General features: G+C 46.4%; 1 protein-coding gene across 1 annotated transcript; it reads right to left on the reverse strand.

The window, feature by feature from the left end:
- Positions 1-26,396, reverse strand: LOC138768804 (B-cell receptor CD22-like). The gene is made up of 6 exons (XM_069946759.1): positions 26,029-26,396; positions 19,567-19,854; positions 16,820-17,083; positions 12,723-12,986; positions 1,422-1,679; positions 1-65 (listed from the first exon to the last, which is right to left on the reverse strand). Exons 1-6 carry the CDS (start codon positions 26,204-26,206, stop codon positions 1-3), a joined length of 1,317 nt encoding a protein of 438 aa, XP_069802860.1. The 5' UTR covers positions 26,207-26,396.
- Between the last annotated feature and the right edge of the window lie 247 nt (positions 26,397-26,643).

Consider the following 26,643-nt stretch of genomic DNA (forward strand, 5'->3'; position numbering starts at 1 on the left):
TTAGAGGACAGCACAAACAGGCTCTAACCAGAGTAGAAAAAGAAGTAGGAGGCCGCGTTGCACAACTAAGCAAGAAGATAAGCACATTAGAGTCTCTAGTTTGAGAAACAGACGCCTCACAGGTCCCCAACTGGCATCTTCATTAAATAGTACCCGCAAAACACCAGTGTCAACATCTACAGTGAAGAGGCGGCGGCGGGATTTTGGGCTTCAGGCCAAAGTGGCAAAGAAAAAGCCATATCTGAGACTGGCCAACAAAAGAAAAAGATTAAGATGGGCAAAAGAACACAGACATTGGACAGAGGAAGACTGGAAAAAAGTGTTGTGGACGGATGAATCCAAGTTTGAGGTGTTTGGATGACAAAGAAGAACGTTTATGAGACACAGAACAAATGAAAAGATGCTGGAAGAATGCCTGACGCCATCTGTTAAGCATGGTGGAGGTCATGCGATGGTCTGGGGTTGCTTTGGTGCTGGTAAGGTGGGAGATTTGTACAGGGTAAAAGGGATTGTGAATAAGGAAGGCTATCACTCTGCACCGCCATGCCATACCCAGTGGACAGCGCTTGATTGGAGCCAATTTCATCCTACAACAGGACAATGACCCTAAACACACCTCCAAATTGTGCAAGAACTGTTTACAGCAGAAGCAGCAGCTGGTATTCTATCATAGGTAATGGAGTGGCCAGCGCAGTCACCAGATCACCAACCCATTGAGCTGTTGTGGGAGCAGCTGGACCGTATGGTACGCCAGAAGTGCCTGTCCAACCAATCCAACTTGTGGGAGCTGCTTCTAGAAGCGTGGGGGACAATTTCTCCAGCTTACCCCAACAGATTAATAGCTAGAATGCCAAAGGTGTGCAATGCTGGAATTGCTGCAAAAGGAGGATTCTGTGACGAAAGCAAAGTGTGATGTAAGAACAATGTTATTTCACATACAAATCATTATTTCTAACCTTGTCAATGTCTTGTCTCTATTTTCTATTCATTTCACAACGTATGGTGGTGAAGAAGTGTGACTTTTCATGGAAAATGGTGACCCCAAACTTTTGAACGGTAGTGTATATAGTACAGGTATCTCTGTATTCATACATAGTACAGGTATCTGTATACATACATAGTACAGGTATCTGTATATACACACAGTACAGGTATCTGTATACATACATAATACAGGTATCTGTATACATACATAGTACAGGTATCTGTATATACACACAGTACAGGTATCTGTATACATACATAGTTCAGGTATCTGTATAAATACATAGTACAGGTATCTCTGTATACATACACAGTACAGGTATCTGTATACATACACAGTACAGGTATCTCTGTATACATACACAGTACAGGTATCTGTATACATACATAGTACAGGTGTCTGTATAAATACACAGTACAAGTATCTGTATACATACATAGTACAGGTATCTGTGTCAGGGCTGATTCTCCTCTCCCGATAGAATTTCTGGCAGTACAGGAATAGGGCTCCATGTCTCTGGTCACGTTCCTCACTGTGATCTCCCGTCCTCTCTCCAGTAATTTCTCTTTCCCTTTGTACCATTCGTACTCATATACATCAGGATTGGAGAAGCTGTTACATTGTAACGCCACATCACTTCCCTCCATCACACCATCCATCCCGATGACGATGACAGACACATTTTTTGGTGCAACTGTGAAAAGAAAATATTAAGAATATATTAACAATCTAATTAATATAACAAATATTTTGATTCATTTCTGTAAGGAAAAACAAAATACAAACTAAATACGTTAATGTAAAAAAAAAACATTTATGTGTTTAAAGGACAAGTGCCATGAAAAACTTTTTCCCACTAATTGAAGCACATTACAAAGTTATATAACTCTGTAATGTGCTTCAATCACCTATCTGCCTCCCTTCCCTGCCTTTTCCCCCCTCCACCCCCCACCAGGAAGTGTCCTGACTCACACAGACCTGATACTGTCGTCACCGTCACCAAGCTCTTCTCTCAGCTCCTTCTCCTGTTACACTAGCCTCCCCCCTCCCCTGCCTTGTCAGGTGACAGGCTTGCTCACCTCCGATTGGCTGAACAACTGCAAGCCATCACTTGTCACATCTCACTTGCTTATCTTACCTCAGACTGACTCCGGCACATGGGCAGCTCCCCCCTCCCCTCATACCCTCTCCTGCTGCCGTGGACTCAGTGAAGGAGTCATGTCACTAGAGAAGATAAGCTGAGCAAGCAGAGTCACCTGACAAGGAGGGGAGGGGGAGGCTGGTGTAACAGGAGCTAGAGCAGCCCTCCTGCTGATGACTCATCCCCACAAGAAGGAGCTGCCTGGTGACGGTGACGGCAGTAATCAGGTCTGTGTGAGTCAGGACACTTCCTGGTGGGGGGTGGGAGGGGGAAAAGGCAGGGAAGGGAGGCAGATAGGTGATTGAAGCACATTACAGAGTTATATAACTTTGTAATGTGCTTCAATTACTGGGAAAAAGTTTTTCATGGCACTTGTCCTTTAATGTAGAGATTTTCTTACTTCATCTTCTATCACTATTTCTTATTTAGACTTACAATATTTGCTGTCTTTCTACATCCCTATCAGGTAAATTGTAGAATTCAGTCTACCTGTAACCACCAGTAGGGGGAGCACAGGAGCTAACTGCATACTGATTATAAAACTATCAGATTAAAGGACAAGTGCCATGAAAAACTTTTTCCCAGTAATTGAAGCACATTACAAAGTTATATAACTCTGTAATATGCTCCAATCACCTATCTGCCTCCCTTCCCTGCCTTTTCCCCCCTCCACCCCCCCACCAGGAAGTGTCCTGACTCACACAGACCTGATTACTGTCGTCACCAGGCAGCTCCTTCTTGTGAGGATCATCAGCAGGAGGGCTGCTCTAGCTCCTGTTACACCAGCCTCCCCCTCCCCTCCTTGTCAAGTGACTCTGCTTGCTCAGCTTATCTTCTCTAGTGACATGACTCCTTCACTGAGTCCACGGCAGCAGGAGAGAGGGTATGAGGGGAGGGGGGAGCTGCCCATGTGCCGGAGTCAGTCTGAGGGAAGATAAGCAAGTGAGATGTGACAAGTGATGGCTTGCAGTTGTTCAGCCAATGGGAGCTGAGCAAGCCTGTCACCTGACAAGGCAGGGGAGTGGGGAGGCTAGTGTAACAGGAGAAGGAGCTGAGAGAAGAGCTTGGTGACGGTGACGACAGTAATCAGGCCTGTGTGAGTCAGGACACTTCCTGGTGGGGGGTGGAGGGGGAAAAGACAGGGAAGGGAGGCAGATAGGTGATTGAAGTATATTACACAGTTATATAACTTTGTAATGTGCTTCAATTAGTGGGAAAAAGTTTTTCATGGCACTTGTCCTTTAATAGTCTACTCAAAGGGAAATTCAAATGGCAGTATAATCACATGATACAGAAGTAGTGGTAAATGAGCTGTCAGAGTATTGGAGGATTCCTGGGTGGGCCCTGGTTCCGACACAGTAAAAATCTCCTTATAGAACAAGGTCACAATGGTTGAGAGGAAGACAACCCTGAAGCCAATGCTTTTAGATCTATTTTTCTTGTGCCAAATCAAAAAGAACCTATTTAATGTTAAAGTGACTGTACCACCAGGCCCAGGCTGAAGCACTGGAGGCGGACCGACCCACCTCCAGTGGGAAGAAACCCCAGCCCCTCCATGACGTGACTCACTAAGGGTGGGTCGGCCCGCCTCCTGTGCTTCAGCCTGGGCTTGGTGGTACGGTCACTTTAATGGTAATAGATGAGGACCATGTCCAGTGTCTGAATGGGGTATCTGGGGCCAACCAATGAAGAATCAGTGAGAAAAGACTTGTCAGTCAGTTTTATGCAGGTTCTAAAGCTAGGGGCCCACTGGAGGATTCTCCCGTCCTCTGGTGGGGCAGTCCGACACTGACCATGTCCTATATAGAAGAAGAGGACACTCTGAATATAATGTTCTCTTATTGGAAGGCTGGACACAAGTAGTAAACATTTAAAAGATATGGGCATCTTTGCACTTTTTTTCCTTCCTGAATTAAAAATTTTAAAACTTTTTAAATAGTCTACATTAAAAATGTCCTACTATTTATCTGCCATTAGGACAAAGATAAGACAGGTCCTTCAGAGAATGTCAGACTTTTTGATATCTTACTATTAGAAATAACAGCAGCGGCATAGTTGTACAGAAGTTAAGACAGTAAACAGAGGGAGAGAAGCCGAGGAGGAAAGCTCATACAGGCTTGGAAAAGAAGGGAGAGCAGGTATAAGGTAGTCTACTGAAGACAATCATATAGGCTGTATAGTATAGAGAGAAAATAGAGCTCACACAGCAAACTGCTGAGGCCTGTATTTTGGTGTGTTCAGTGACTCAGATTAGGGCTGATTACAGTGATCCCTCAACTTACAATGGCCTCAAGATACAATATTTACAACATACAATGTTCCTTTTTGGACCATCGTAAGTTGAGACCAGACTCAACATACAATGCCATGGACTGTCCAGATCTCCGTAACATGTAAAAAAAAACTAGTTGATCAACCAAAGAACGTGGGCATTTTACTGGTAAAATCTCACTATTAGCGAAGTGCATGCACTGGTTGGCTGTCTGGTATATCCTCTCTACAGATCAGTGTGATACTACATGTCCTGTACTGCTGTGTGTCTGGTATCTCCTCTCTACAGAGCAGTGTGATACTACATGTCCTGTACTGCTGTGTGTCTGGTAGCTCTTCTCTACAGAACAGTGTGATACTACATGTCCTGTACTGCTGTGTGTGTGTGTGTGTCTGGTATCTCCTCTATACAGTATAGTGTGATACTACATGTCCTGTACTGCTGTGTGTCTAGTATCTCCTCTCTATAGAATAGTGTGATACTACATGTCATGTACTGCTGTGTGTCTAGTATCTCCTCTCTATAGTATAGTTTGATAGTACATGTCTTGTACTGCTGTGTGTCTAGTATCTCCTCTCTATAGTATAGTGTGACACTACATGTCCTGTACTGCTGTGTGTCTATTATCTCCTCTCTATAGTACAGTGTGATACTACATGTCATGTACTGCTGTGTATGTCTAGTATCTCCTCCATACAGTATAGTGTGATACTACATGTCCTGTACTTCTGTGTGTCTGGTATCTCCTCTCTACAGTATAGTTTGATACTACAGTGCATGTCCTGTACTGCTGTGTGTGAAGTATCTTCTCTCTACAGTACAGTGTGATATTAAATGTCTTGTACTGCTGTGTGTCTGGTATCTCCTCCCTACAGTATAGTGTGATACTACATGTCCTGTACCGCTGTGTGTCTTATATCTCCTCTCTACAGTACAGTGTGATACTACATGTCCTGTACTGCTGTGTGTCTAGTATCTCCTCTCTACAGTATAGTGTGATACTACATGTCCTGTACTGTTGTGTGTCTAGTATCTCCTCTCTACAGTATAGTGTGATACTACATGTCCTGTACTGCTGTGTATGTCTAGTATCTCCTCCCTACAGTATAGTGTGATACTACATGTCCTGTACTGCTGTGTGTCTAGTATCTCCTCTCTACAGCATAGTGTTATACTACATGTCCTGTACTGCTGTGTGTCTAGTATTTCCTCTTTACAGTATAGTGTGATACTTCATGTCCTGTACTGCTGTGTGTGTCTGGTATCTCCTCTCTACAGTATAGTGTGATACTACATGTCCTGTACTGCTGTGTGTGTCTGGTATCTCCTCTCTACAGTATAGTGTGATACTACATGTCCTGTACTGCTGTGTGTCTAGTATCTCTTCTCTACAGTACAGTGTGATACTACATGTCCTGTACTGCTGTGTGTGTCTAGTATCTCCTCTCTAAAGTATAGTGTGATACTACATGTCCTGTACTGCTCTTTACCTGGGCCAGAATGAGCTGATCCTTCGGGCACCAGGTGAGGGTGGCTTAATTTTATTTTTCTGGAACCCTGTGTGACCTGTACAGGACCCTGAAAACGCTCCAGTCCTCTACATAGAAAGAAATTTACAGCCTCGTGTAGCTCTTTCTGACTGTTATATGTAAGGATTTGCTGTAGCCATATTAGTTAACTGCTTATTTTCCTTTAAATTTTAATTGTTTTCTCATTTTGGGGTATTTAGAACCAATTACCAGTTTTCCATAGAGTTTTGATCTCAACATTCAATGGTTTCAACATCTAATGGTCGTCCTGGAACCAATTAATATTGTATGTTGAGAGACCCCTGTATACCTAAACTGACGCTATGTGTATGATATACATTGCTGAACCAGATGAATATTATGACAATGTACAAGTCTACAGAGGTTTACTTGTGCCGGTTCCATTGAGTTCAAAGGATTGACTATAGTCTAATAGTGACCATATTAAATCCATTCCCAAGCATGGCTGACTCTTGTTTTTTCAGGGGATCTAAAATCTGTACATGTGTTCTTTCTCTATTTGTATATATATATATATATATATATATATATATTATATATATATATATATATATATATATATATATATATATATATATATATATATATATATATATATATATATTGTGGGAGATTAGCTCTGTAGAGCCGGGCAGACAGCAGGATTGGCAGTCAGAGACAGGGACACAAACTTGTATAAAACAGAGATTCTCCTGTTTGTTTATTGAAACCAAAAGAAATTCAGCCTTACATACAGGCACAAAGTAAAATAAATCCTGCTCGTCTGAGCTCTAACTAACACAGCAAATCCTGGCTATACAGGTGACTTGCTACCAGTCACCCAACATAAAACAACAACAGTTGGTACAATACCAGTGTGGCTCAAAGTCCCAGCAGAAGCTTTAGCAGTCCTGACCCTCTGCACAGCCAGGAGAGACCTCCATGCACAGCCACCGCTCTATACACAGCCAGGAGAGACCTCCATGCACAGCCACCGTTCTATACACAGCCAGGAGAGACCTCCATGCACAGCCACCGCTCTATACACAGCCAGGAGAGACCTCCATGCACAGCCACCGCTCTATACACTCTGTGCCTCCACTTATGAGACCTGTGATCAGTGGCCTCCAGCACCTGGGCTGACTTGGCCAGATAGAAAAACCTGGACTGGCCAGAAAGGGAATGACAGGCCCTTTTTCAGCAACTAAAAACAGTCCCATAGCAAGTAGTTTGCTATGGGTTTTAACTTTCCTGGATTCCTCCATATCTCACCCAGCTTTCCCTGGATGAGGTATGGACTTTCTGGAACCTAGTGTTCACATATGACAGGTACCTCGGGGAGATATAGAGATTCCCAACCACAATCCCTGTCACTGTCTCACATACCCTCCCCCTCTGTTCGAACCTGTGGGGGCGAACACTTTTGGCCATCAAACAGTGTGTTCGGGACAGCGCATCTGCGTTACCTTGAAGTTTACCTGACCTGTGCTCTACTGAGAACTTAAAATTCTGTAACGTGAGGAACCACCTTGTAACTCGTGCATTTCGTTCCTTGGCCTGACTCATCCAGGTAAGAGGGGCGTGATCAGTTACTAACTTAAAATGTCGGCCTAACAAATAATACCTGAGCGATTCTAAGGCCCATTTTATTGCCAAGCATTCACGTTCCACAATGCTATAATTTTTCTCAGGTGGTGTAAGTTTCCTGCTCAGGTACGTTACAGGGTGTTCTTCACCTCCCACCTCCTGTGAAAGAACGGCACCTAAACCCACATCAGACGCATCTGTCTGAAGTACAAAGGTCTTTGCAAAATCTGGGGTGATCAGCACTGGTTCACTACACAGAACGGACTTTAACCTTTGAAATGCCCCCTCGGCTTCTGCACTCCACTTGACCATAACAGACTTGTTGCCCTTAGTAAGATCGGTCAGGGGAGCTGCTATGGTAGCAAAGTTCGGTATGAACCTGCGATAATACCCCACTATACCCAAAAAGGCTCTCACTTGTTTCTTGGTTAAGGGTTTGGGCCAACTTTGGATAGCTTCCACCTTGTTTACTTGGGGTTTAATCACACCTCTTCCTATTACATACCCCAGGTAACGGCCTTCTTCCAGACCTATAGCACACTTTTTAGGGTTGGCTGTTAACCCTGCCGCCCTGAGGGAATCTACTACTGCTTGCACTTTTGCCAAATGACTTTCCCAGTCATTACTGAAAACAATGATATCATCCAGATATGCGGAGGCATACCTGCGATGGGGTTTGAGGATTATGTCCATTAACCTTTGGAATGTGGCGGGGGCTCCATGTGACCCAAAGGGTAAACAGACATACTGAAAGAGACCATCTGGGGTGACAAATGCGGTTTTCTCTTTAGCAGTGTCAGTGAGGGGTACCTGCCAATATCCTTTAGTAAGGTCCAGGGTAGAGAAAAACCTAGCATGGCCAAGCCGCTCAATTAATTCATCAACCCTTGGCATTGGGTATGCGTCAAATTTTGACACCTCATTTATCACAGTAACATTCTCTCTGGCCTTTATCAAGGTGGGATCCCTGAGCTGAGCAGTGCCAAAGTTATCACGTGACACTTCCAAGTCAGGCATATCAGGAACTTCCTCCTGGACTTCACCCTCACCAGCCAGTACAGCTAAGGGAACATTGTCACTTTCTGTGGTCACCCCTACGGCTGGTACCTCAGCATCTGGGTCAAATGGAACCGGGGTTATCTCATGACATACATTATCAATAGTAACATTCTCAGTGTAAGTTACCTGTTTTCCCCGCCACAAGTCCCAAAATAGGGGAAAGTCTCTTCCCAGTATCACATTATACATTAGAGACTTAACCACACCCACTTCATGAGACGCTATCCCACAAGTAGTCGTTATTGGGACCACAGCGGTAGGATACTCTCTGGTTTCACCATGTATGCACAAGACCCCAACAGTATGTCCACTGTGTGTTCCAGGGTCTATTAGAGAGCCATGCACTAAAGTCACCAAGCTCCCAGAGTCCAGCAGAGCTAGTACTGCATAACCTCCAATTGACACAGTACACATTTGAGGTTCAGTCTCTGACATAGTCTCTGCAGCAAGAACAGGTCGTGCAAATAAGGAGATACGTCTGGAGGTGTTGCATTCCATGGGCTCAGTCGTCAGGGGACAACTAGCAGCTATATGCCCCAGTTCATGGCACCGCCAACACTGTATACGGCACTGGTCTCGACCTTGAGACCATGGTCGTTGACCAAATGTCCCACTGTTCCTGGGCCCAACCGCTAGGTCCCCCTCTGAGCCACCTCCCCTTGAGACCTTTTGCACCCCTTTAGTAACTGGAACAGTCTTACCAGTTGGCTTCAATGGCTTGTTTTCCCTGGAGCTGGCACGTCTTGGTGACACCTGTAGTAGCTCCTCGGTGGCGCTATACCTCTCCACAAGATTCACAAGCTGGTCAGCATCTGTAGGCCCAGCTTGTCCAACCCAGCGCTGGATCCTTGGAGGAAGGGAACGGATGAACTTGTTCAGGACCACTCTCTCCACAATTTGACCAGGGGTAGTTTCCTCAGGCTGTAGCCACTTCTTAACAAGATGGATCAGGTCATGCATCTGTGACCGTGGTGGTGAGCTTTCAGAAAAAGTCCAGTTGTGCACCCGGCCTGCTCGCACATGCATATTGACCCCAAGTCTGGCAAGGATCTCACCTTTGAGCTTCTGATAGTCTCTGGAGTCTTGCTCACTCAAGTCATAGTACGCCTTCTGGGATTCTCCAGTCAGAAATGGCGCCACAACATCTGCCCACTGGTCAGCCGGTAACTTCTCACGCTCTGCAACTCTTTCAAAGACCATGAGATAGGCTTCCACATCATCTGTGGGTGTCATCTTTTGGAGTGATGCCTGTACAGTGGCCCTTGCAGATGGCTGTGGACCCTGAGTCCCTTGCAGTACAGAGTTGTTTCCTGCAGTTTGCTGAGCTGAGATTGCCTCGGCCATTTTCTCCACCACTAGCCTGTGTGCCTCATTTTGCTGCTGAAGCATAGCCCGGGTTTCTTGCTGTTGCTTCAGCATGGCCTGGGTAAAAGCTTGCTGCTGCTTCTCAGCTTGCATCATGACTTGTTTCATAAAGTCCTCCATTGCAGCAGCCTCCTTTTTCAGCTCTCCTGCAGCTTTTATCCAAGACATAAACAGGTATCTCTGTACAAAGTCCTTTCAGTGTGTATGTCTCTTTAAGACTGCATTTTTATGCCCGCACCGAGCACCATATGTGGGAGATTAGCTCTGTAGAGCCGGGCAGACGGCAGCAGGATTGGCAGTCAGAGACAGGGACACAAACTTGTATAAAACAGAGATTCTCCTGTTTGTTTATTGAAACCAAAAGAAATTCAGCCTTACATACAGGCACAAAGTAAAATAAATCCTGCTCGTCTGAGCTCTAACTAACACAGCAAATCCTGGCTATACAGGTGACTTGCTACCAGTCACCCAACATAAAACAACATCAGTTGGTACAATACCAGTGTGGCTCAAAGTCCCAGCAGAAGCTTTAGCAGTCCTGACCCTCTGCACAGCCAGGAGAGACCTCCATGCACAGCCACCGCTCTATACACAGCCAGGAGAGACCTCCATGCACAGCCACAGCTCTATACACAGCCAGGAGAGACCTCCATGCACAGCCACAGCTCTATACACAGCCAGAAGAGACCTCCATGCACAGCCACAGCTCTATACACAGCCAGGAGAGACCTCCATGCACAGCCACCGCTCTATACACAGCCAGGAGAGACCTCCATGCACAGCCACCGCTCTATACACAGCCAGGAGAGACCTCCATGCACAGCCACCGCTCTATACACAGCCAGGAGAGACCTCCATGCACAGCCACCGCTCTATACACAGCCAGGAGAGACCTCCATGCACAGCCACCGCTCTATACACAGCCAGGAGAGACCTCCATGCACAGCCACCGCTCTATACACAGCCAGGAGAGACCTCCATGCACAGCCACCGCTCTATACACAGCCAGGAGAGACCTCCATGCACAGCCACCGCTCTATACACAGCCAGGAGAGACCTCCATGCACAGCCACCGCTCTATACACAGCCAGGAGAGACCTCCATGCACAGCCACCGCTCCATACACAGCCAGGAGAGACCTCCATGCACAGCCACCGCTCCATACACAGCCAGGAGAGACCTCCATGCACAGCCACCGCTCCATACACAGCCAGGAGAGACCTCTATGCACAGCCACCGCTCCATACACAGCCAGGAGAGACCTCTATGCACAGCCACCGCTCCATACACAGCCAGGAGAGACCTCCATGCACAGCCACCGCTCTATACACAGCCAGGAGAGACCTCCATGCACAGCCACCGCTCTATACACAGCCAGGAGAGACCTCCATGCACAGCCACCGCTCTATACACAGCCAGGAGAGACCTCCATGCACAGCCACCGCTCCATACACAGCCAGGAGAGACCTCCATGCACAGCCACCGCTCCATACACAGCCAGGAGAGACCTCCATGCACAGCCACCGCTCCATACACAGCCAGGAGAGACCTCCATGCACAGCCACAGCTCTATACACAGCCAGGAGAGACCTCCATGCACAGCCACCGCTCTATACACAGCCAGGAGAGACCTCCATGCACAGCCACCGCTCTATACACAGCCAGGAGAGACCTCCATGCACAGCCACCGCTCTATACACAGCCAGGAGAGACCTCCATGCACAGCCACCGCTCCATACACAGCCAGGAGAGACCTCCATGCACAGCCACCGCTCCATACACAGCCAGGAGAGACCTCCATGCACAGCCACCGCTCCATACACAGCCAGGAGAGACCTCTATGCACAGCCACCGCTCCATACACAGCCAGGAGAGACCTCCATGCACAGCCACCGCTCCATACACAGCCAGGAGAGACCTCCATGCACAGCCACAGCTCTATACACAGCCAGGAGAGACCTCCATGCACAGCCACAGCTCTATACACTGCCAGGAGAGACCTCCATGCACAGCCACCGCTCTATACACAGCCAGGAGAGACCTCCATGCACAGCCACCGCTCTATACACAGCCAGGAGAGACCTCCATGCACAGCCACCGCTCTATACACAGCCAGGAGAGACCTCCATGCACAGCCACCGCTCTATACACAGCCAGGAGAGACCTCCATGCACAGCCACCGCTCTATACACAGCCAGGAGAGACCTCCATGCACAGCCACCGCTCTATACACAGCCAGGAGAGACCTCCATGCACAGCCACCGCTCTATACACAGCCAGGAGAGACCTCCATGCACAGCCACCGCTCTATACACAGCCAGGAGAGACCTCCATGCACAGCCACCGCTCTATACACAGCCAGGAGAGACCTCCATGCACAGCCACCGCTCTATACACAGCCAGGAGAGACCTCCATGCACAGCCACCGCTCTATACACTCTGTGCCTCCTCTTATGAGACCTGTGATCAGTGGCCTCCAGCACCTGGGCTGACTTGGCCAGATAGAAAAACCTGGACTGGCCAGAAAGGGAATGACAGGCCCTTTTTCAGCAACTAAAAACAGTCCCATAGCAAGTAGTTTGCTATGGGTTTTAACTTTCCTGGATTCCTCCATATCTCACCCAGCTTTCCCTGGATGAGGTATGGACTTTCTGGAACCTAGTGTTCACATATGACAGGTACCTCGGGGAGATATAGCGATTCCCAACCACAATCCCTGTCACTGTCTCACAATATATATATATATATATATATATAGTATATTACTCCTAGTTGTATACATACATAGTACAGGTATCTGTGTCAGGGCTGATTCTCCTCCTCCCATTTGATTTAAGGCAGTACAGGAATAGGGCTCCACATCCCAGGTCACGTTCCGCACCCTGATCTTCCGTCCTATGTCCGATAATCTGGTTCTCTCTTTCCCTTTGTACCATTCATATTCATATACATCAAATTTGGAGAAGCTGTTACATTGTAAGGTCACATCACTTCCCTCCATTACTTCATCCATCCCAATAACGGTGACAGTCACATTTTTTGGTGCAACTGTGGAGAGAAGAAATGTTGCCGTTTAGTTACTATAATAAATATCATCTAGGAAAAAGTATTACTGTCTTTCAGGCTGCAGTCCCATTATTAGAGGTGAGCTGTCTGTCTCATAGGCTGCAGTCACATCATTAGAGGTGAGCTGTCTGTCTCATAGACTGCAGTCACATTTTTAGAGGTGAACTGTCTGCCTTACAGGCTGTAGTCACATCATTAGAGGTGAACTGTTTGTCTCATAGGCTGCAGTCACATTATTAGAGGTGAGCTGTCTCTCTTTCAGGCTGCAGTCACATTATTACAGGTGAGCTGTCTGTCTTACAGGCTGCAGTCACATCATTAGAGGTGAACTGTCTGTCTCATAGGCTGCAGTCACATTATTAGAGGTGAGCTGTCTCTCTTTCAGGCTGCAGTCACATTATTACAGGTGAGCTGTCTGTCTTACAGGCTGCAGTCACATCATTAGAGGTGAACTGTCTGTCTCATAGGCGGCAGTCACATCATTAGAAGTGAGCTGTCTCTCTTTCAGGCTGCAGTCACATTATTAGAGGTGAGGTGTCTGTCTCATAGGCTGTAGTCACATTAAAGGTGAGCTGTCTGTCTCATAGACTGCAGTCACATTTCTAGAGGTGAACTGTCTGCCTTACAGGCTGTAGTCACATCATTAGAGGTGAGCTGTCTGTCTCATAGACTGCAGTCACATTTTTAGAGGTGAACTGTCTGCCTTACAGGCTGTAGTCACATCATTAGAGGTGAACTGTTTGTCTCATAGGCTGCAGTCACATTATTAGAGGTGAGCTGTCTCTCTTTCAGGCTGCAGTCACATTATTACAGGTGAGCTGTCTGTCTTACAGGCTGCAGTCACATCATTAGAGGTGAACTGTCTGTCTCATAGGCTGCAGTCACATTATTAGAGGTGAGCTGTCTCTCTTTCAGGCTGCAGTCACATTATTACAGGTGAGCTGTCTGTCTTACAGGCTGCAGTCACATCATTAGAGGTGAACTGTCTGTCTCATAGGCGGCAGTCACATCATTAGAAGTGAGCTGTCTCTCTTTCAGGCTGCAGTCACATTATTAGAGGTGAGGTGTCTGTCTCATAGGCTGTAGTCACATTAAAGGTGAGCTGTCTGTCTCATAGACTGCAGTCACATTTCTAGAGGTGAACTGTCTGCCTTACAGGCTGTAGTCACATCATTAGAGGTGAGCTGTCTGTCTCATAGGCTGCAGTCACATCATTAGAGGTGAGCTGTCTGTCTCATAGGCTGCAGTCACATCATTAGAGGTGAGCTGTCTGTCTCACAGGCTGCAGCCACATCATTAGAGGTGAGCTGTCTCTCTTTCAGGCTGCAGTCACATTATTACAGGTGAGCTGTCTGTCTTACAAGCTACAGTCTCATCATTAGAGGTGAACTGTCTGTCTCATAGGCGGCAGTCACATCATTAGAAGTGAGCTGTCTCTCTTTCAGGCTGCAGTCACATTATTAGAGGTGAGGTGTCTGTCTCATAGGCTGTAGTCACATTAGAGGTGAGCTGTCTGTCTCACAGGCTGCAGTCACATTAGAGGTGAGCTGCCTCTCTTTCAGGCTGAAGTCACATTATTAGAGGTGAGCTGCAGTCACATTATTAGAGGCTTCTCACAGGCTTCAGTTACATCATTAGAGCTGTCTGTCTCATAAGTGGCAGTCACATCATTAGAGGGGCAAGGTTTGTCTCACAGGCTTCAGTCACATTATTAGTGGGGCAGAATCTGTCTCACAGGCTGCAGTGACCTTATTAGAGAGGCAGGGTCTGTCTCACAGGCTTCAGTCACATTATTAGAGAGGCAGGGTCTGTCTCACAGGCTTCAGTCACATTATTAGAGAGGCAGGGTCTGTCTCACAGGCTGCAGTCCCATTATTAGAGAGGCAGAGTCTGTCTCACAGGCTGCAGTCCCATTATTAGAGAGGCAGGGTCTGTCTCACAGGCTGCAGTCCCATTATTAGAGGGGCCGAGTCTGTCTCACAGGCTGCACACACATAATTAGAGGGGCAGAGTCTGTCTCAAAGGCTGCAGACACATTATTAGAGGGGCAGAGTCTGTCTCACAGGCTGCACACACATAATTAGAGGGTCAGAGTCTGTCTCACAGGCTGCAGTCCCATTATTAGAGGGGCCGAGTCTGTCTCACAGGCTGCAGACAAATTGATGGAGGTGCAGGGTCTGTCTCACAGGCTGCAGTCACATAATTAGAGGTGAGTGGTCTGTCTCACATGCTGCAGTCAAATTATTAGAGGGGCAGAGTCTGTCTTTCAGGCTGCAGTCACATTATTAGGCTACGTTGACACTACTTAAAACTACGGCAACAACGGCCATAGTTTTTGTGCAGCGGAACACAGCCTATTAAGCAATGGGATCCCGTAAGGAGCGTACACACATCATATACGCTCCGGCCGGGATCTGTGCGGCCCCGCAAATAACTGACATGTCAGTTTTCTGCAGCCGGAATTCAGTGAATTCCGGCCGTAGAAAGACCTGTCAGTTCACACAGTGAAGCAAGCGGCACCGGCCGCTCGCTATACTGTGTGCTATGGTAAGCTCTGATGCGGGCGCGCGCTGATGTGCCCACATCAGAGCTCTGCGGCCTGAAGGATCACCCGGCCGGTACTTAAGTACCGGCCGAGATGATCCGGCCAGAGACCGTCGTTCCGTCTCATACGTAGTGTGAACATAGCCTTAGAGGGGCCGAGTCTGTCTCACAGGCTGCAGTGACATTATTAGAGGGGCAGAGTCTGTCTCACAGGCTGCAGTGACATTATGATAGGTGAGTGGTCTGTCTCACATGCTGCAGTCAAATTATTAGAGGGGTGGAGTCTGTCTCTCAGGCTGCAGTCACGTTATTAGAGGGGCAGAGTCTGTCTCACTGGCTGCAGTGACATTATGAGAGGTGCAGAAAGTTTCCCACAAACTTTAGAAAGATTATTAGAGGTAAATGGTCTGTCTCACTGGCTGCAGTCACATTATTGGCAGTGCACGGTCTGTCTCACAGGCTGCAGTCACATTATTGGCAGTGCACAGTCTGTCTCACAGGCTGCAGTCATATTATTGGCAGTGCACAGTCTGTCTCACAGGCTGCAGTCTGAGGACTGAGCACGCAGCTTTTTTTGTGGGACACAAAACCCTAATCATGTTGTCTTTTCCGTCATTCTTCCTTAGTCCTCTCTTGTCATTTTCACAGCTTACGTAGGGTTTTTGTAGGCACTATGCTTTTTTTTTTTTTTCAATAATATCTTTGTCTTCTCTAGAAGAAAATGAAGGGGGTATATACCTACTCCTCGCTTCCACAAAAATCTTCAGGGAATTAACTTTTGTTTTGTATTTTTATTTAATGTTTCTTTTGGTCATGTTGGCTTCATATCTTCATATCAGCAGAAAGTAAAGTTTGTAACCACATACACACAGACACAGAAAGCCATGCAAAGCCTGGTAAGTCTGCTAGTAAAATATTATTAAGTAAAGTGGTATACCGCGTAAACATGTATTACTCATTAGCATTGTTGATCCTGGTTGCATACATACTGTACATAGTACAGGTATCTGTATACATACATAGTACAGGTATCTGTATACATACACAGTACAGGTATCTGTATACATACATAGTACAGGTATCTGTATACATACATAGTACGGCTATCTGTATACATACATAGTACAGGTATCTGTATACATACATAGTACGGCTATCTGTATACATACATAGTACGGCTAGCTGTATACATACATAGTACAGGTATCTCTGTATACATACATAGTACAGGTATCTGTATACATACATAGTACGGCTATCTGTATACATACATAGTACAGGTATATGTGTCAGGGCTGATTCTCTTCTGCCCCCAGGATTTATGGCAGTACAGGAATAGGGCTCCATGTCTCTGGTCACTTTCCTCACTGTGATCTCCCGTCCTCTCTCCAGTAATCTGGATTTCTCTTTCCCTTTGTACCATTCATACCTATATACACCAGGATTGGAGAAGCTGTTACACTGTAACCTCACATCACTTCCCTCCATCACTTCATCCATCCCGATGACGGTGACAGACACATTTTTTGGTGCATCTGTGGAGAGAAAATATATGATACATTATTATGGTATTTAAGCTCAATATAAAAAAAAACACTTGGATATTAAAAGGGTTAGCTGGGCTCCTCTGTATAGGCCATCAATGTTATATTCGTAGGGATCTGATTTCTGGCATCCCTGCTGATCAACTGGTTGAAGAATTTGCTTGCAGGCAACAACTTAATGGAAAATGGAATAACTTTACTAGGTAAGTGGTCAAAACAATGGAAACTGCCGCCCAACATTTCCAAATGTAAAATAATGCACTGGGGGAGAAGAAATTCTCTATCCGAGTATCATATCAGCAGTTTTTTTTTTTTTTTTGCCAAAGACTTCAGAAGAGAAGGATTTAGGGAGAGTGATTTCAGACACCACACAATGAATCACCAGAGCATCTGGAATACTGTATCCAATTCTGGAGACCTCACCTACAAAAATATTGATAAAATAGACAGCAAAGACAGCTACAAAAATGATGGAGGGTGTGAAGGATAAAACCAAGAAAGACTTAAAGGGGTAGTGCGGCGGTAAAAAATTATTCACAGAATAACACACATTACAAAGTTATACAACTTTGTAATGTATGTTATGTCTGTGAATGGCCCCCTTCCCCGTGTCCCCCCACCCCCACCCGTGTACCCGGAAGTGTAGTGCTTTATACATACCTGATCCGTACCGACACGCGGCCGCCATCTTGTGCCAAACGTCATCGCGGCCGCGTCATCAGCCGCTGAGCCGCGATTGGCCGAGCACAGTTATGCTCAGCCAATCGCGGCTGAGCAGCTGATGACGCGGCCGGCACTCGGGAAGATCGAAGGTGTTCGGGCCAGCCGTCCGAAGATGACGTTTGGCACAAGATGGCGGACGCGTGCCGGCATGGATCAGGTATGTATAATGCACTACACTTCCGGGTACACGGGTGGGTGTGGTGGGACACGGGGAAGGGGGCCATTCACAGACATAACATACATTACAAAGTTGTATAACTTTGTAATGTGTGTTATTCTGTGAATAATTTTTTACCGCCGCACTACCCCTTTAAGGAAGAAATGGGAAGTCCCTTTAAAAAAAAAAAAAAGCAAGTCTGGCAGGGGGTGCGGAAACTTAATAAACAATGTATACTTACCAGTCTTTGTGCGTACATATCGCCACTCCCTGGTCTCACCAGGATGGCTGCCAGCTATAATTTTTGGCTGGAATCCGGGTACGCCACGTATTCAGCTCTTCCAGCTACAATGTCATGGCCCAGCTGAGCGTTTGCCCGCTTAGCTAGTCAGTGACTGTGGAGGTGACACTGATTGGCTGGACAGGTACTTATTCAGCTAGGTACGTGACATTGCAGCTGGATTTGCTGCAGGAGGCCGGTGGCTGTCAGCTGGAGCCAGGAGCAGCGTTATGAGGCATGAGGATAGGTAAATATTCTTTGTTTTTTATGGTCCTGCACCCCCGTACCTTTTTTTTTAATGTCATGGGACTTCTCCTTTAAGGATCTGAATCTTTATAGTCTGGCGGAAAGAAGGGAAAGATATGCTTGAAACCATTAAATATGTATGAAGTATGTTCACAAAAAGTGAAACGGCGGCAATCTTTTCTATTTTAAAAGACTGTTATTGACGCAATGTAGTGGACTTCTATTCAATGCATTGAAATCAATGAAATGACGGACGTCCAATGCACACAGTGTATAAAATGACGTTTTTACTATTAAATTCAATGGCTTTTCAATTAAAGACACACCCAAAGGCCAATCAGTCCACCTAAACTTGAAAAATGTAACAGCCGTCATTACATTTTAACCTGAGAATGACAGACGTAATTTTAAAATAGATGGGGAAAAAAGGTTGTGTGAACATAGCCAAAGAACTAAGTAAGGTTCAATGGGAAGAAACTGAACACAAGAACAAGGGGACACAATCTGAGGTTATTTGTGGGGGGGGGGATCAGAAACAACACAAGAAAATATTACTTTACTGAAAGAGTAGTAGATGCTTGGAACAAACTTCCAGCAGATGTGGTAGGTAAATCTGCAATAACAGAATTTAAACCTGCCAGGGATAAACATATATCTATCCTAAGATAATAAGAAAAAAAAATTACTCAAAAGGCAGACTAGATGGACAAGGGGGCTTTTTCTGCCAACAATCTTCTATGTTTCTGACTGACAGAGATTATTTGTAGACTATGGCGCAGATTTATCACACTGTTTTATTGTAATACTCTCTTTGTTGTCCATAGCAACCAATCACAGCTCAGCTTTTATTTCTCCCATTGCTCTGATAGAATGAAAGCTGAGCTGTGATTGGTTGCTATGGGCAGAAACTTATTATAAGATCTGGGCCTATATGAATACACATAACAGTGAGATTTGTGTATAGACATATATAGAGAACGGGGAGTATAGGTGGCATATAATGTTATCACACACAGTGTGTAATCTAATGTAAAATGTTCATTGCACCCAGAACCCTATAATACTTACATTTGATGCTCAGAGTTATTGATCTCTCAGCTGTTTGTCCATTAGGATATGTAGCCGTGCACTGAATATAACTCCCATCGTCCACATAGGAAGGAATATAAGTAAGTTCTGATTCTTCTCTCCAGGATCCTCCAGAAATCTCCACTGACTGAGTTGTAACTTCCCCCGGTTTGTTCCATTGTAGAGATGGAGGACTGGAGCGGCATGTGTGTTCTGCAGAACATTGTATGGCCGAGTCTTCTCCTTCACTCATAGTCCTGGATCCATGAAGCTGAACATTCACCTTATCTGAGTAGTTTAATTTAAAAAGTCATTACTCATTCTTAGTAATATGTTAACCGATATTATTTCAGGAAGTTTTACAGTAATATTGTCTACTCTGAGGAGTATGGATAATCCCAAGATCCTGCAAAGACTCCTTAGAGAGAGTCAAGGCGTGTCCAATCTATGTGCTGGAGACTTAAAGGGGTACTCCGGTGGGGGGGGGCACTTTTTTAGGGGGACCGGGGAGGAGGTGGCTGAAATAAAAGACGTCCACTTACCTCCCCGGTTCCAGCGGCGGGTCCTGCATCACGGTGTCCGGTTCCCAGGCCGCTTCTTGGTGTCTGACGCCGCCCGAGACGCTACATCTCAGGGCCGCTCAGCCACTCAGTGAAGGAGGCGGGATCCGTTTGTAGTCCACTCAGATCCCGCCTCCTTCACTGAGTGGCTGAGCGGCCCTGAGACGTAGCGTCTCGGGCGGAGTCAGACACCAGGAAGTGGCCGGGAACCGGGCACCGGAGCGCCGTGATGCGGGACCCGCCGGTCCCCCCCAAAAAAGTGCCCCCCCGGAGTACCCCTTTAACGCTGGCTTTATTTTATTTTTTAAGGGGTTGGCCACTTTATAGTACAATTGTTTGGTGTACAGTATTAGTAACTGTACCTCCTTGCTAATAACAGTCTCCCCTCCTCCAGGCTGTGCAGTACTGCTCTGAGGTGTGTCTGACCAAAAGATGGCCGACAATTAGGAGCATGTGACCATGCCCCAACACCCAGTGTCCACCACTATGGAGGACACTAGGGCAGGGCATGGTCACATGCTCCTCCATGTCGGCCATCTTATGGACAGGCTCACCTCAGAGCAGAACAGCACAGCCTGGAGGAGGGGTGTCTGGTATTAGCTACTGTATGAGGTACACAGGGAGCTGCTGTCAGTAAGTGCAGAAAACATTATATCAGGAAAACAAGTCAGGAGAAGTCTGCGCATGGCATGTTCCCTCTTGGACCTTTCTCATTTTTCGGTTAGCCCCTTAGGCTTTCATTATGGGCCAGGTCACATTACTTCTTGAGGCCAATTCTCCTGGTCGCTGCCTGAACACTCAGACCCTGACTGATCCAAACTTTTGACGTGTCTCTCTGACTTTTTCTCATGATCGGTACTCTTTAACCCCTTAACGACATCGGGCGTAAACTTACGCCCTGGCGCCCTGGTACTTAGCGCATCAGGGCGTAAATTTACGCCCGATGTTTCCCCGATCGCTGCGTGTTCACACACAGCGGTCGGGGAAGATGGCCTGCTATAAATCATAGCAGGCCATCATAGCTTCTCGGCACGGGGGGTGGTTAACACCCCCCGTGCTTACGATCGCTGCTATAGGCTGATCAATTCAGATCAGCCAATAGCGCTGATCGGAACCTTTCCGGGTCATCGGTGACCCGATGACCCGTAAAAAAAATGGCGGTCGGTGCTGTCCGAGGACGGCACCGACCGCCATTACTGTAAAAAGTAATGTTGATCGCCGTGCCACCGGCCCGATCGCCGTGAACGGCCGGCCGGCCGTTCACGGCGATCGGGCCGGTGGCACGGCGATCAGAGTCCCACAAAATAGTAAATACCCGCCCTGGACCCCTCAGCTAGGTAGCGGAGGGGTCCAGAGCAGGTATTTGTACATTACTCACCTGTCCCGGGCTCCTGATCAGCGGCTTCCGGGTTCGCGGCGTCCTCCGTCATTCCGTTCGGACTTCGGGTCTTTCCGGCGGTCCTCGTCGTCTTCTTTCGGCTATTTTCGGCTCCAGCCTCGTCATTTTCCGGATTTTGCGCTCTGCTGCCCCCTAGCGGCTGATATGTGTAATACACTTATCAGCAGCTACAGGGATATTCAGAATATAGAAAAAAAAAAAAAAAATTTCCCAAATTTTTTTTTTTCTCTTTTCCGCACCCTATCGCCGCTGAGTGTTGATCAGCATCGCACGAAAGTGCGCTGCTAATCAGCAACTCCTCCTTTTTGGCGTAGGGTGTTTTTTTTCTATATTCTACTGCCACGGTCTGCTTATAAGTGCGGCATTTATCAGCAACTCCTTTGTTGGCGTAGGTTTTTTTTATACTTACTGTAAAAAAAACACGTAAAAAACACTACATTACACCACACTACATTGAATAAAGTTTGACACTACACCACTACATACCCCATATACTAGTCCCCATATAAAGATGGCCCCCAGGGTGTTTTCGGTGTCAGAGGGATACGTTATTATTGCCTCCGACACCGAAACAGCCAGTGAGGATGAATGGGGGGGATCGTTCTTTCCTCCATTCATCCTCATCATCCAGTGACGTGTCTGGGGGTAGCGTAGCGTACGCTGCCCCCCAGACACGTCTTTTCCGCCAGTACCGTCCCAATAAGAGATGACGGTATGGAGTGAAATTCTACAAACTCTGTGAGCGTACCTCAGGGTACACTTACAGATTTAGGGTACATGCACACTGCGGAATGGCGAAGGATAACCCTTTGTGCATTCCGCAGCTGGCACCCGCCGGCGGACTGATGGAGGCGCGCGTCTCCACCCGTGTCATAGACTCCATGTTATGCATGGGCGGATTCCGTCGTCCATCCAAAGAATGAACACGTTGGACGGAGAGCGGAATCCGCCTGTGCATAGAATGGAGTCTATGACACGGACGGAGACGTGCGCCTGCATCAGTCCGCCGGCGGGTGCCAACTGCGGAATGCACGAAGGGTTATCTGTCGCGATTCCGCAGTGTGCATGTACCCTTAGAGTGTATGTAGGAAGGAACACCCGAATCCAGCCCCAGATGCCCCCGCCCCCCCCATCCTCGGAACAAGTGGGAAGATCGTCCGGGAACTGATCTTCCCACTGCTGGATAAAGGTTACCACCACCTGTACGGGGATAACTTTTATACCAGCACCCCCCTCTTCCAGTCCCTCGCTGCCCTGTAGCTTGCGGCACGATCCGAACATATCAGAAGTAGTAATAGCGCCCTAATATTTAGCAGCCATGGAGCGGACCCAGCACTTCTGGATGTGAGTGACCCCGGATCGCACCAGGGCAACATTCTCCAGGTGACGTCCCCCACACTGGAGAAAGGGAGACCCCAGAAGAAGTGCAGAGTGTGGCGTAACAGGGGGATCAGGAAGGACACCATTTCCAGTGTGACGCCTGTCCTGATCACCCCGGCCTCTGCATACTGGATTGCTCCAAGGCGTACCACACGTCACTGGGGTTCTACATTATCTAAATTCTGTCCCTTATTCCTATTTCAGGGGTCACGTTGGTCCGGGGATTATTCTGATCGCCATTATGGAGTCGGGAAGGAATTTTTCCCCTGTGATGAGGCTACTGTCGTCTGCCTCACGAGGGGTTTTTGCCTTCCTCTGGATCAACACAGGTTGAATTTGATGGACACCTGTCATTTCCAACCTTATAAACTAATAATTGGCCTAATACCCCCAAATAAATTAGAATTGTCCCTTTTCCCCAGCTAAATAGGTATGGCCGCCATTCCCATTAGAGGATGCCATGATGCAATTACAAAGCCTCTGTAGAAACCCCCCACAAGTGACCCCATTCTGGAAACTACACCCCATAAGGAATCTAACAAGGGGGGCAGCGGGGATATGGCCCCCTGGTGACGGCCACATTTGGGACGTGAAAATGAAAAAAATGGTATTTTTTATTTTCTCGGCACATGTTCTACGTAAGTGCCTGTCACCAGTGGGGTCCATATGCTCACTGCACCCCTTGTTAGATTCCTTATGGGGTGTAGTTTCCAGAATGGGGTCACTTGTCGGGGGTATCTACTGACCTGGCAGCACAGGAGCTTTGTAATTGCGACATGGCCTCCATCCTCCATTCCAGCCTCTAAATGGCACTCTGTCCCTTTGGTGGCTTGCCCTGTGCCCATATGGCACATTATGCCCACATATGGGGTATTTTCGTAATCAGGGGAAACTACCCTACACGTTTTGTGTTAATTTTCTTTTTTAACCCCTTGTGGAAATGGAAAAAATCAAGGCTAGACCAACATTTAGTGTAATTTTTGTAAAATTTTTACTCTAAATCATTAATCTTGTCATGATTTTTTCATTTTCACAAGGGGCTAAAAGATAAAAAAAAACACTAAATGTGTAGAGCATTTTCCTCTGAGTACGGAAATACCCCACTTGTGTACATAAAGCGCCATTCGGGTGCAGGGTAAGCCTCCGAAGGGACGGAGCGCCATTTGGTTTTTGAAGGCTGGATTTGGATGGAATGGATTTTAAGGGGCCATGTTGCATTCAAAAGGCCTCTGTGTTGCCAAGACAGTTGAACCCCCCCACAAGTGACCCCATTATGGAAACTACACCCCTCAAGGAATGTAACAAGGGGTGTAGTGAGCATATGGACCCCACTGGTGACGGGCACAAATGTGGAACAATGTGGCGTGAAAATGAAATATTACATTTTTTACACTATAATGTTGGTTTAGCCTTGAATTTATCATTTTCACAAGGGGTTAAAAGAGAAAAAAACACACAATATGTGTAGAGCAATTTCCCCCGAGTCCGTAAATACCCCACATGTGGACATAAAGCGCCATGTGGGCGCAGGGCAAGCCTCCAAAGGGAAGGAGCGCCATTTGGATTTTGGAGGTTGGATTTGGCTAGAATGGATGATGAACGCCATGTCGCATTTACAGAGCCCTCGTGCTGCCAAAACACTGGAAACCCCCCACAAGTGACCCCATTCTGGAAACTGCACCCCTCAAAGAATCTAACAAGGGGTGCAGTGAGGATATGGACCCCTTGATGACGGGCACATTTGTGCCATGAAAGTGAAAAAATGAAATTTTTTACTTTTACGTCACATTGTTCCACATTTGTGCCCGTCACCAGTGGGGTCCATATGCTCATTGTGCCTCTTGTTAGATTCCTTGAGGGGTGTAGTTTCCAGAATGGAATCACTTGTGGGGGGTTTCCAGTGTCTTGGCAGCACGAGGGCTCTGTAAATGCGACATGGCCCTTGAAATCCTTTCCAGTGAAATTCAGCTTCCAAAAGCCAATTGGCGCTCCTTCCCTTTGGAGGCTCGTCCTGCGCCCCCTTGGCACTTTATCGCCACATGTGGGGTATTTCCGTACTCGGGAGAAACTGCGCTACACATTTTGTGTCTTTTTTTTCCTCTTATCCCTTTAAGAAAATGAAAAATTGAAGGCTAGAACAACGTTTTAGTGTAAAAAATACATTTTTCTTTTTTCACGCCATATTGTTTGGAAAATCTGTGAAGCACCTGTGGGGTCCAAATGCTCACCGCACCCCTTGTTACATTCCTTGAGGGGTGTAGTTTTCTAAATGGTGTCCCTTTAGGGGTGTTTTTTAGGTTTTGGCACCCCAGAGCCTCTGCCAACCTGAAGTGGTACAGTCAGAAATGACCAAATATAACGGAGGCGTTGAAATTCACTAGGCGCTCCTTTGTATCTAAGGCTTGTGGTTGCGTCAAATAGCGCAATAGGGCCACATATGGGGTATTTCTATAAACTGCAGAAACGGGGCAATAATTATTGGGGTGCATTTCTCTGGTAATAGGTTTATAATTATGAAAAATATTGGATTACAATAAAATCTCTGCACAGAAAATTAAAATTTTCAAATTTCTTACACACTTAGCTTTTATTTCTGTGACTCCCCTAAAGGGTTAAAACACTTTATGGATATGCTTTTGCAGAGTGTGGGGGGTGCAGTTTCTGAAATGGGGTGCTTTGTGGGGCTTTCTAACATACAGGCCCCTCAAATACACTTTAAACCTGAACAGGTCCCTAAAAATATCTGATTTTGAAAATGCAGTTTTTCACATTTTTTCACATTATTTGGGTTTTTTTCATAAAGATTTGTTATGAGTATCGACTCCAATTTACCAGAAATGTAAAGTACAATATGTCACGAGAAAACAATCTCAGAATCAGCCGGATAGGTAAAAGCATCCCGAAGTTATTAATGAATAAAGTGACACTAGTCAAATTCATAAAATTTGTCTCTGTCATTAAGGCCATTTCAGGCTCTGTCCTTAAGGGGTTAATGAGTGGGATGCCCAGTACAACAAGATTATACACTGTGTATTACTAATAGATATATTGATAGGTATAATGATAAAACACAAGTGAGAAGCTTCTCAGTGGCTCCATATACTACTCATTTTATACATTTACCTGAGACAGAGAGAGTAACATATATAGAGCCTTGTTTCTCATATGCATTTATACTTCTATCCTCTATGATCCCTGGATAATAATATTTGTCACCATCTTCCTCTCTCACTGGGTCTATCCGCAGGGTACAGCTCTTCTCTCCTGATACCAGTGAGGTTCGGCCTCTGTATTCCTCCATTACTGAAGATGGGTCCTTGGTGTTTAGGATCTCTGGATAGCTTCTTCTATTATATATGTACCATACAGTGCTGGATGGTCCTGAGGTCCCGGCAGGATCATATGTACAAGGAATCTCCACACAGGAGCCGATCAGAGCAGTGATTTTAGAAGGGAACGTCCATCGCTGACATACAGAGCCCAGATAGAAGCCTGGAGACAATGACACAACATGAGGCCGGAGTCACAGAATCTCATTCTATCCGATTATTCTGGAATTGTGAGACTATTTACCTTGACAGATGAGGAGAAAATAAACCTGCTTCACTGCCTCCATTCTGTATTGTCGGAGACTAAATCAGGAAGCCAGTCCTAGACACCTGTGGAATGGATACAATAACATGTTACTGTGTGAACAACTAAAAAAAATGTCCATTGTTAGCAAAAAAATGTCCTCAA

This window comes from Dendropsophus ebraccatus, chromosome 12, assembly GCF_027789765.1.
Source record: "Dendropsophus ebraccatus isolate aDenEbr1 chromosome 12, aDenEbr1.pat, whole genome shotgun sequence".
In the NCBI taxonomy this organism is placed as follows: domain Eukaryota; kingdom Metazoa; phylum Chordata; class Amphibia; order Anura; family Hylidae; genus Dendropsophus; species Dendropsophus ebraccatus.

Coding starts and splice junctions, on each gene's coding strand:
- LOC138768804 (XM_069946759.1), bottom strand. CDS start 26,206: ATGGAGGAATACAGAGGCCGAACCTCACTGGTATCAGGAGAGAAGAGC. Junction 17,084..19,566: donor AATAACTCTGAGCATCAAAT/GTAAGTATTATA, acceptor TTCTCTCCACAG/ATGCACCAAAAAATGTGTCT. Junction 12,987..16,819: donor GACACATATACCTGTACTAT/GTATGTATACAG, acceptor TTCTCTCCACAG/TTGCACCAAAAAATGTGACT.